Source organism: Manis pentadactyla, chromosome 5, assembly GCF_030020395.1.
Source record: "Manis pentadactyla isolate mManPen7 chromosome 5, mManPen7.hap1, whole genome shotgun sequence".
Classification (NCBI taxonomy): domain Eukaryota; kingdom Metazoa; phylum Chordata; class Mammalia; order Pholidota; family Manidae; genus Manis; species Manis pentadactyla.
In genome coordinates, this window is record NC_080023.1 from 15,550,617 (window position 1) to 15,563,216 (window position 12,600).

General features: G+C 34.7%; 1 protein-coding gene across 4 annotated transcripts in view; it reads left to right on the forward strand.

The window, feature by feature from the left end:
• SLIT2 (slit guidance ligand 2) overlaps positions 1-12,600 on the forward strand; it is a 357,572-nt gene that overhangs the window by 11,742 nt on the left and 333,230 nt on the right. For all 4 annotated transcript variants that reach the window (XM_036921029.2, XM_057502128.1, XM_036921031.2 and 1 more), the window contains one exon: positions 3,006-3,077. In XM_036921029.2, coding sequence (XP_036776924.2) covers positions 3,006-3,077 — 72 coding nt within the window. The remainder of the gene's footprint in view (positions 1-3,005; positions 3,078-12,600) is intronic.

Genomic DNA, 12,600 nt, shown 5'->3' on the forward strand with positions numbered 1-12,600 from the left:
TTTACAACAGCGAGCTGAACATAAAACTAGTTAAAAGTATGATGTTTTATTTTCAGATGATTCATTCATAGGTATTTAAGAATTAGGCTCTGTGAAACTATGTTTTTCCCAAGGAAAGACTGTTGAAAAGGAAAATTTCAACAGCACATTATTTTGCATTGTTGTTCAGGAGTAATTTAGACCATGTCTCTTTGAGAGAAGTGAGAGAAGTGACTCAGAAGGTATGCTCTGAAATCACCCTACCTGCATTCAAATTCTAACTTTCCTTCCTATGAGCTGTGCATCTCTCTCCAAAACAGCAGTAACATTAGTACCTACTGTTGGGATTCTTTGGGAGAATGAATAAGGTAATTCACATAAACCTCTCAGAACAGTGACCATGATACAGAAACTTAATATATGTTAGCTATTACTTTTGGAATAAAGTAAGAACCACTTGGAACATGAAAATAGTAAGAAAAAGACATCACTTGCATTCAATCTGAAATATCTACTTTCCCACAGCATCTGAAATTATGCCCGTGTAGGGCCATCAACTGGAAATTCAGTAGCAGCTATCAGTTCCTTGTATATCTGAATTTGTTCAAACATACCGGATTCTTTCCAACTTCTAGATGATGTTGAGAATGACAGGGCAAGGGAGGTTGATGGAAGGGGAAGGAGATACTACTGTACAGGGCACATGAAAGGAAGTTTGGCAGGGGGCTCTGGTGAGCTGGAGAGTGGCATAAACCTGGGGCAGGCACAGGTGCCACAGAGAGCATGCCAGAAGAAAGATGGCCAGATAATAAAGTGCATGTGCTAGCGACTCTGCTGAATTCTTCCAAAACACAAAAAAAGAACTGTATGTTCTTATTTGGCATATCCTGAGAACCTACCAAGTGCCAGAGAGGAAAGGAAAGAATACAAAGATGTGATCTTTATACCCAAAGAGCTTTCAACCTGTTGGGAAACAGACCAGTGCCTGAATAAATACAATGCAATATGAGGGTCTCATTATCACATGCCATGAGGAAATGGAGATACAGCCAAGGAAAGAACTGACTCTTGTAGGAAAATCAGGGAAGTTTCACTGAGCACTTAAGAAAGAATTATTTGGAGAAAAGGGAAAGCTGCCTTTTGCAGGGACTGGGGACTCAAGAACCATCCTGGTTGTGGCTGCAGAATCATGGCTGATGTTTGTTTGCCTGATGGTTTGTATGGAATTACGATGGTTGGATTGGACTGGCTTTTTGAGTAATGAGGGACTTTGCAAGACTGCTTGCTTCCCTAGAAAAATGCTCATTACCGCTGTTGTGAATATTTGTAATTTATTTTTTGAAAGAAAAATATAACAAGGTTGTGAGGTATATTTTATTACAATTGTGTAATAGATTCTGGAAGTACTCTTCCCTCAGTATCATGCCCAACAGAGAAAAATAAATGAGTAAAAGCTTTTGAATTCACTTTAAATTTAGCACTTAAATTTACTTTATTCATAAAAATTAGTGGAAGTGGGAAGTAAGCCCACCATTTCTCCTCTAATTTACTATTTCCCCCCTGACTATTTTGGCGTACATTTTTTATGAGTACACATTTTATTAAGTGCTGAGAATGTTTCTGTAGATGACCAACTTCTTCACGATAATGAGTTTAGGTAACAAAAGTTATGGTTACCATCACTGTCTCAGGACATTTTAGAGTTGGAGGATTTTCTGAGGTTTACATGGTATAACTTTTCAGCCACTGTAGGAATTCTTGTTATTACAGCCTTTACAAGGGGAAAAAAAATGCGTAGCCTCTGCTTGTATATATAGCAGAATAAGGAGTCAGGAGTTCCTCAAGGCAGATTATTCCATTGCCTAGTATCTCCAATTCTTACAAAGGTCTTCCCTATGATCCACTGTCTTAAGAGTTATAATCACTAGTCTCATTTTGGCCTCTAGATCAAATAAGTGTAATTCTTCTTCCACTGATGACTTTAACTATGTCAAGATTGATATGCCTTCTTTTCTTGTCCTCTTAAGATTTATCATTATGACTTTAAATATCTCCAGTTTACTCAGTGTAATATTAGTTTTCAGGACCTCCTTACACTCCTGTAGAGCTACAGAAGCTTATAAATCATTTAAATATACATTTTGCATCAGTTTATCATCATTTTATTTAAATTTGGGGATGGAGAGAGATAGACATTTATTTTCGCTGAAATGTTAAGCTGTTTACTTTGAATAAATGGGATTGGGATATTAGTACATCATGGTCAGAATTTATCCACCCTTTAGCAAGTGTACACAGTCCAAAATAACTTAGTTATATGGCATTAGGGCTTAAATTGAGTTAGAGGGGCAATTGAATTCTTTTCCAAAACATTTAAAACATTCCAATATCAGTCAAACATTTAAAAAGACATTATTTAAACAATTACTTATAACTATTAGTTATAGCCACTATTAGTTATAACTCAGGCTTCCTTTGAGTTAAGGGTCAAGAATTGTGTGTTGAAGTCTGAACTTTGAGGTTCTCTTCTGATTTTGTCTATAGGGACAAATCACGCCAGCATTTTCTCACACTATTTTTCTGTAACTAAATGAAAAGCTAACAAAATTGAAATTGCCATCTTCTCACAATGCCTTGGCTGAAATTTTATGTGTTAAGAATTATTTCAGGGTACCATTTACTGTGGCATTTCTGCTCTCTATTGAATTCACCTAATCTAGACACCAGAGTCTGGCTCAAGAAATCCTTTTTCATTGTGTATATTCTGGCTGGCTGATGTTGCACGGGATGTGAGTTTTCGAGTTTAAGCCCCCATAATCATCTGAGTAAGCATAATGGAAAATTGCTTTAAAGAGTCATGTAACAAAAGGTGTAACCAGCTTTTGATTTGCAATGCCTGAATTCTCTTGAATGTCATTTCTTTCTTTCCTGAAAACAGGATGAGGCATGACACTACCAAATCACTACCAAGTCATTGTTGGGTATTTTTTGCGTAACATATGCTTTGTTTTTGTTTTTCTCTAAAGGCGTTTAAACAGAAATCACCTTCAGCTGTTTCCTGAGTTGCTGTTTCTTGGGACTTCGAAGCTTTACAGGCTGTAAGTAGACAGAATTAGTTATTGTTGCTTTGGGTAGTACCTTGTGTTTTATTAAATGTATTTTTGGTTCTGTTTCCTTGTGCTTTCCTGGAATCGATTCACCAATAGATTAATGGATTGAAAATTTGCCTTTGTTTCTTTTTTTTTTTCTTATGGAAATTTATGATTGGTTTTCCAGTGCTTCTAGGTGTTTTATTTGGTTAGGATTTAGCAGTGTATGTGTTACTGTAATTGTATTATTCTTTTTCGGTCATGTGATGTTGCTTTGCCTTCTTTGTGGAAACTGAGTTCTGAAGGGAAAAATTGCCACTGTAGTTCCTCTTCAGAGAAAGTTGGCAGTGTTTTTTTAAAGCTAGGGTTCTTAATGTCAGCTTTTTTGGATATTGTTTCTGTATTCGAGTAGTGTTTATTAGTCTGGAAAGATTATTATAAGGTATTTAAAGAGGGCTTGTAAATTTCCTCTTAAATATTCTTTGTAGAGCCAGAATTCCAAACTCTGCCACATAAATGATTGCAAAGGGTTTCATATCAAATATGTCATAGTCTGTTAATGGAAGCAGTTCTTTGGAAGGAACAGAATGTGAGTTTTAGGCAGAATTAGTCTTTCCTCCCTGGGATGCTTGTTTGCAGACCTAATCGGTAATAGTGAAAACACAAGTTTGAAAGCTTTAAAAATTAGATTTTCAGTTGCATGAATGGTTTTGTGCATATCGGAGATAAGCTCCAAAGTGCTGGGCAAATCAATAGCAATGATCATTGATGTTCATGGATATTGGAAAAACACTGTTGGGGTATAGAGAACAAATTGCTCAACCTGGTCCCCACCAGGATGTTGGGGAAGTCCTCCACATTGCCATTTGTAGGGAAAGTAAGTGGATAACTTTTTTCTGAACTTGACTTTGTAGTCAAGGCTTTGTAGCCTACCTGTTCAATATTGTTATTGCTATTGTCAGAAGTAGGAAGACTGTCCTCCCCTCACTGCAGATCCTAGCTACAGTGTTAGATCCTACTGATACCTTAGCTCACTGTAGAGGGAACTGTGTTAGTGGGCCAAAGTGCACTCAGCAAACACAGCAGATCTCCTAGTCTAGAGTCTGACTTTCCTGATACTGCTCCTCTAGGGGTAGCCAAAGTTAACTAGCAGGATTTCTGCTCTTCTGTGTGTTCCCTGGTGGTTAATTGGCTCACTTTAAATACATTAAAAAAATCAAATACAGAAACCTGGAGACTGCCTTTTTTAACAAGAATTATCTAGGGGTTGGTTTTACCATGGAAATAGGATATAGACTGTTATAAAGATTATATGTGTGCATATAAATTGATACTTACATTTAAATGTTTTTGCTCAGTTTCTAAGAAAGGGCACAGGGAAGGTTTAGTCATTCTACTCTCTGCTTTAATTTTTGGTGACTGTGTGGACCTTGAAGAATTGACTTCAAGGCTAGTGGTCAGTGAAGCCTCTCAAAGTACTACTTTGCCAGTACTGTGCATGTAAAAGCAATCCACTCCAGTCTAGGGAAGTGTCCATTTTCTATGTAGCTGTGAAAATATAATTTAAATGGAATGACTGCTATTTAAAAATGAAAAATTTTAAGCTGAAGAGGAGAAGTGTAGGAAGCAACATCAACACTGTGTCTGAGAAACAAGAATGTGTGATTTTCAGTGAAGTACTGGGATTCTTTTTCTTGGGAGGCTTCAGGTGGTGTAATCCAGTTCAGAATCCCCTATTTGCAAATAATTTTCTTTTTGTTGAACATTTTGCCCTCTTTGACAGTATCACATAGTGGACCAAGGGATTTTCTCTTATGATTTGTTATGATTTTATAAGTTCATGAAGTTGTTCAGAAGAAGGACACTTGAAATCTTTAAGAAGTGAATTAAAGAAACAGAATCCATAAACCTATAAGGAAACAGTTTAGTTAATTAAAAACATGTTAAAAATGGGAAACCAGGCAGCAAGAAAATGTGCAGCAAGAAAATGTGTTCAGAATTACAAAGTGTCTGTTTGCCTCAAAGCTTTCAGGTGGGTAGAAATGAAAGCTAAAGTATTGTTAGTTACTTGCAAGAGGGACTTGAATGCTTTGAAGTTCCTGACTTTTCTGAAGTTCCTAATGGCTTACTGTTTAATGTCGAATGGGTTTCTGCACCTGACTTGGGCACTGTATACCTAGAGATATGGTGGTGGTATATTTTTCTGTGTCCTCGTGTCAGGAATCTTATTTTGAGTTGAGACACTATTGTCCCACCTAAGTTAGATTCAGTGGATTGTTAACAATGATATTCCTCTTGAGAGGATAAGTTATAAGCTACATGTGACCACTTTTTTATGATGGTGAGCATTAATTAAATTAAGCCACCACCATTAAGAGTCTTTAAAGAATAAATGAACAAAAGCTTGTGAAGCTCACTGCCTGGCTAATACTTCCAATAGGAAGGATGCAAGTTCAAATTTTCTTCACGTGACACAGGTGCCTAGGAGCTCACCTGAAACAAATGTTCCAACAGATGGAAAAATGTGCATAAATCTAAAAGAAAAGTCTTTTAAAATGTCCATTTCAAAATGAATCATCCTTTCACAAGAAGAATAAATGACCGAACAAAGGGTACACAATTTTTGACAAATAATAGGAAGAATATGTTGGGTCAGGGAAAATGTTTGTCTTAATATACATATTATATGTCATAGTTGCCATTCTGTACAATTTAGCATAGCTATAGACATCTAGAATTCATAAAAGAAACAACTTAGAATTTGTTTTCTCTTTAAAAATTGCTTCATAATACTAACTAGTATCTCTCTTTCTTTTTCTAAGCATTAGTTTTAAAAATATTTTTACCCTTATTCAATACATTTTTATCCTGACATATAACTAAGGAAAAGTTTTCTGGTTTAATATATAGTGCATACATTGGTGGTTGTTTTTTCATCATTGCTTGCTTAGATTAAAGCTGGTTGGGTGTACTGGGCGTTATGCAGATTTTCTTTGGGTTTTTGTAGTTAATAATCACCATTTGACTCAGCTGAAAATGAGATGCCAGGTGAAGAAGCACACATGCTTTTTTTTGGACTCTAAATGCAATATAAAAGAAAAAGAGGGTACACTGTATATGAATTATGATTTGACATGGTTGATTTCTACTAGCAGCCAAATATTCTTTTCCTTTGCTGTCTGCTCCAATTTCTCTTTGTACGGGTTGAGAGAGCACTACATGTTCAGGTCAAGATGTTTGCTCAGAAATAGTAGTACAGTTGCAGCTGTGTTTGTTGGAGCAGGAGACGAGTTTAAATAGCATTACCATATATCCAGTCCATTAAGAGAACTCTGTAAAATAATACCAACTCTGCATAAACTACAGGACAGTGTAATAAAATTACAAGCACTTGTTGACAGATGGAAAATGTAAGTAAAGGATCGTAGGCTTGAGGTTAAAAAAGACAGCACATAGTTCTCTTTTAGCTTATGTGGATACCTCATTCTCCCTTGTGCTCCTCTTCTAAAGCCACAGTTGAATTTTGATTGTCAATTTAAATGTGGAAAAAATTATTTTCAGAGCAATCGAGTTGGTTAACTGAGAGATTTCAGTGACTTTTGAAATAGTCGATTATGATTGATTGAAATTTATGAGTATCAGTTGTATATATGAGTAGCATATACCAATCGTCCTGATAAGTGTAACCTTAGTAGTTAGTGATTTACCAGTGAGTGAGTCACACTTTTCAACTTCAGTTTGCAAGTACTAATCTGGGCTCATTAGACAGGAATTCCATTGGTAGGAGTGTGGTTGAGCTTTTGGCTTTAAATATTTGTTTTGTGGTTTTCAGTTTATTTCTTTGAGTAGTATTATATTTACCCAGACTTCTAAGTATCTAAAGCATATAGAAAAAACTCATTTTTCACTTGTGTCTTCTAAAACAAAACAAAACTAACAAACAAAAATAAATACTTGGTCCCAGTGATTCATTTCCTTAACTTCTTTGAATAAAACCTTTTTATTTCTGGTTCACAAGTGGCATTTATTATTCCCCAGCGAGCTTTGTAGTCACTAAATTACCTAATGTTACAAATAGTAAGTTTTAAAGCCAAGGACTCTTTTTATGGCCTGCTGACTACTTACCTGAGACAAATAGATTCTGACCACTTAATTTGATTGGACAGGACACAATTCATTTGCTGTCAGATAAGATCTCAAATTCTCAAAATTGTTTTTGATGACGATCATTGACACTTTATTAGAGGAAAACTTGATTTTTGTTTTATTAAGGTAAAAATGAATTTGTGAAGCATAACAAATATACAGTCAAGCTGTCTTTATTTCCCTTTCTCTTTGTTCCATAGAAAGAGCCTTAGTTTTTTTGTTTTAGATTTTTAATGTTTTAAGAGTAACATGCTCATATTAAAAAGGTTTAGACAATTCAGAAACACAGGAAAGAGGGAGTAGATATTATTCATTATCCCACCATCCAGTTATAACCACTGGCATGCTTGTCAATTATTATTAACTTAGCTTTCTTTTTTTATGATTATGAATATAAATGCTGGTATATATGTATTATGGAAACTTTTTTTTAAATATCCCCAGGGTCTAGTATAAGACTTGACCTTTAGAAAGCTCTCAGTAAGTGTTTGATGTATTGAATTAAATCTCTGTTGGGTTCAAGATTTGTAACTTGAATGAGTAAATAGTAACACTGGGAAGGCATTATGAATAATGGAGAACCAAATTAAATTTAAAGAATAACTTGGCTAATTAAATGTTTAGTCCCCTTAGGTTTTCTAAACATTGAAGGATTTTTGTAGACACAGCAAAATCAAAATAATCCATTTTTCACCTAAGCAAAATATACCTTAATTTAATATAATATTGGACCTACAAATAACTAACCCCCTGGTTCTCTGATGTCAATTTAGTCTCATAGGATTCTTGTGTTGAAGGATAAAAGCAGAGTACAACAGTACAACAGTGGAGCCTCTGTCAAAATTCCTCTTGAATTAATTTCTGCCAGTTCTGATTAAAGTGTGGGCTCTTAGAGGTGTCAGGTGCCATAGGTTCCTTCTCCCTTTTCCTCGTGGCCTATGTGGCCCCTGCCACAATAAATCCCACAGTGCTCGCACAGTAATTGCAGGTTACAGTTGCTACGGTTACCGTTGTCCAACCAGATTGGCATCATTACTCATCTGGTGCCGTGATAGCTGCCGCTGCTCTCCGTCACTGACACTTCCCAAGAGCTTCATGTACAGACGATAAAAGTTCTTCAGAGGCCATGTGTCTGTGTTATCATTTGGTGCATGGATACACTATTTGTATGGATAATACTGATATTTTATTAAGGGAAACAGATTGACTCTTTATCTTGGAAAACAAGGAACCAAGAAGAGAGGTAAAAGTCAGAAAAGTGTCTACTGTCAGTAATTACAACATAAAGTCCCTTATTATTTATTAAGTAACTTATAAATTACTTCTTATTGGGCTCACAGGACTCTGTTCTTGCCACTTAAAAAGTGGAAATATGCTAGGGATATTTAATTTATAAAGAGATTACTATTATGTAAGCAAAGGTTTGTTTCTAAGTAGACAGACAAAGGATTTGATGTACGGGTATCTGAACATGCTTGGGAGTGGCCATTACCATTTGCCATGAAAAATAAGGCAAACCTTTGAATAGAATGTACTTTTGCTTTTGTTTTTTAATCAACATGCAATCTTATGATTGAGAAGTTACACATCCAATGAAGATTAAGATTGTATTTGAGATTTTGCCAGGCCTAGTGTTGATAGGTTTTACTTCAGAGGGATCACAAGTAGAATACTTGCTGGAAAAGTCAGAAATCAACACAATTTGCCAACCCACAGAGTAGACTCTGATTGTGAAATCTAGAGCAAAGTTCATGGCATAGGAAAGTCAAGGGCAAGAAGGTCTTTCCCACTCAAGTGTACTTCTTTAAATGGTAAATGTTCCTATCTTCACCACTAAGTACTCATGGAGAATCCTAGGAGAGATGCTGATGAGAAAAACTGGCATAATATGTGACCTCACATATTATGTGATATTTGTGGGCCTCAGCCATTGCTAACATCTGATCTGTAGTATGTCAGTTAAAGTATAGCGAATTCACTGAGTGTGTCTGTTTTCTGAAACATTAATTGAAATATATGCTTTTCATGTCAAAGATATTGGATGCACATCACCAGGGACTATTTTAATATTTGATCACAAAATTGCCACTGCACTCTCAAGATTATAATTTGGGACTGAAGTGTACATGAATATGAATTCTAGGAATAAGTGTCCATAGGGTTTTCATTCTATTGAGCTGATTTTAATGTATTTTCATTACATTTAAAGACAATGAAATCAAGATATCTATCATAACAGCGGGACATGGCATACTTGTGTATAAATGCCTACTCAGATTTTAGTGGCCTTCCGGTCTTTGGAAATCAGTCGACACCTCTAGAGTCAAGTTATGTTATCTGTAAGATGGGAATGACCATACTTATCTCCTGAGAATATTTCAAGTCTAATATAGATCTGTGTTCAAAACATTGTCAGTTTTCAAGCATGATAGAATATTTGTATGATGATTATCCTCTCATTGCAAAGTGAGGTGAAAATAATAGTCACACAAACATCCATGCAGCTTGTCCATAGTCAGCCAATCTCCTGGGTCCACTTCACCTCCCTCTCAATGTCATACGTACATAGGCATAGCCACATTATTTTTTTTAACGCTACAAATTAAGATAAAATGTGCATTTGCACCATTTTGTTTCTCCTAACTTGGCCACCCTAGGTGCATTAAGGCAGGAATGGTCTTGATGAGGTCTGTTACCTTCTCCCAATTGATAATTCATATGGTTTTAATATTCCTGTACAAAGTGAATTAGGTATAGAAACACAGACTAGGACTCAGAAACTATTTATGTTAGTCCACATATTTAGATTGTTGTTTTAATGATGTTTTGTCTTGAGTAACAAAATGAAGGAAAAATATAAAAGAGTTAGAAAATTCTGAGTAAACTTGAAATATAGGTAAACTATTCTGGAAGTTATTCAGATTTACATACATGGCTAAAGATCATTTTCACCACTAATAAAAATTTCAGTTTTTGAAACAATACAATTAATCCATTGACTTGGTGGTATACAAATATGATTTAATTTATGGAACATTCTGTCAGCTTTACATAAACTTCATATGTGATTTTTAAATGTAATTTTAGACTAAACATTATGTGAAAATGCAGTGCAAATTGCAAAGCATTTAGCTAACACTTTGGATTTAAACCATATTTGATAATGAAATAGGTTTGACTCTCAAGTTATTTATGTTTTGTTTTTGTCATAATGCCCATAGGTTTGATAAGTAAATAAGCTTTGCAGTCAGATGGATATGTTATATATTCTCTTCATTACTTTTACCCACAACTAAGTTATTTGCTATCACTGAATTCTTTATAGAGGGGTCACTTTAAAAATTTGATAAATTGTGATATAAGGAACTCTGGACAGGAGTTTAAAACAGAACTAAATTCTAGAGAAGGAAGCAATGAAAAGTAAAAGGGCTTCCGATGGCAAACACCGAGGTCTAGGGCACACCATGGCAGTGTGAAATGTTGTTCAGAGAACATCTGTGCCTCTCGAAATGTCCCCCAAATGAACGTGTACAGCTAAGTATAGCAACTTGATTTAAGTGTTTAAAAAAAAATACTTGAAGGAAAGAGAAATAAATAAGTCTGGAAACAGAATGAGAAAAGATAGCTTTGCCCCATCACGATAGGTTTCTTCTACTAGTGAAAGATTAAAGCTTGAAGTATGTGAATAGCTGAGAACAGCAGAGAGAAAGGTTGATTGCTTCCCCTCCAACAGTTCCAATTGATTGAAAAAAGCCTAATTTAAAGTTCTGTTTGTTCTATGTCTTAAACCATCAGAATTCTCTTTTAGGACCAGAGGAATGCTCTGGAGGAAAAAGAATCCAAGGATAAAAAGTCATTGCAAGCCAACAATTGTTCCTAATCCTCACAAAATGCTGGAGAAATTAAATTTATTCTTTATTGCTCAAAGTGTTACCTAGGTCACTGGGCGATGGGAAAATTGGACTGGAAGTCGAGTAGGCACAAGCTTTGTTTTGTGTCTAGATGCTTAACCTTAGACACGACAAGGCATCTTAGAGTGTTGTGGGAACTTGGTTCAGAGCATTAACACCAAGACTTTTATTACCCGGGATTTATAATAGGCTGTGCTGTCAGGAGATGAAAATGTTGTGTTTACATATCGGTGTTAAATGATCATTTAATTAACACCTAAGGGAAAAAAAAACTTGTGAAATTCTTAGCAGCTTTTATTGTTGGTTTCCTGGGAGGTTTTAATATCCAAGTTTCATTGAGATTTCTTTTTGTAAGTAGAGGCACAAAAGACATTATAAGCTTTTTAAGGAAGATAAACAGTTTAACCTTGACCCTTTTTCCTAAAATATGAACTGAAATTACATTTTAAATCTGGTGTGCTTATTTAAAAGTTTCTAGACTAATATATTAAAAATACATCTTAATTAAACACTTTGTGTGTAAACATTTTAACATTTAAATGTTATTTAATTTACATTTTAAACTTTCTACTGTAAAACATATGAATTTGCCAATTAGTTTATCTTAAGTTTTGGTGCATTTAGAATTCTAACTCTACACATTTTATATCTTTTTAACAACCACTGTAATTACATTGTTTTAAGAATCAAGGTCAAAACAGATAATCACAGATAACAAATTCTATGGGAAAAAAGTAAATTATTATTATATTGTCATTGTCATTGTTTAATTGGAAATAGTTACTATCATATGAAAGGTTTTTATGTAGACAACAGGGAGAATGATACCATTAATATGGAAATTCAGATTCACTTTGCCAATTACTAAAAGATGAGATGTTATCAAATGCTTTAATTTATTCTTGATCTTTTGTAAACCAGTTACCTAAAAAAGCTACATACTCAACACAGTATTTTTCTAAGATTATTATTAGAATTTATTACAGTATTACTACCCTCATTTTATCTGGACTGCAACTTCATATTCAAATTTATCAAACTTAAAAAAATCACTAAATTATTTACTGTTAAACTTTCTTAATTTTTTCAGAAATAAGCATGATGTTATAGTGTAGTTTTTTAAGTACACTGGTTTTATTCATATGGAAACTAAAAATGTTTATCTCTTTAGGTTCAAATGCCTCAGGATAAAACCTGCTTTCTGTATTATTCATGGTAAAAGAGCACAAGGAGGATTGAATGTTATTAAAGTCTCTTAATAGAAAGTCCTGCTTTGAACTAAGAATTATATTCTCATTCACAAAATACTGCTGAGCATTATATAACTTTGTACAATATTATGTGCTCTCCTTACTTCTATCAAGTTTCAGTTTTTCTCCAAAACGGTCCTCATTTTTTTAACCCACATTGATCTTTTTCTTCCCAAAGCTGCTTTTCCTCCCAGAGCCTAGTAACAAAAACCCACAAGTAGGAAT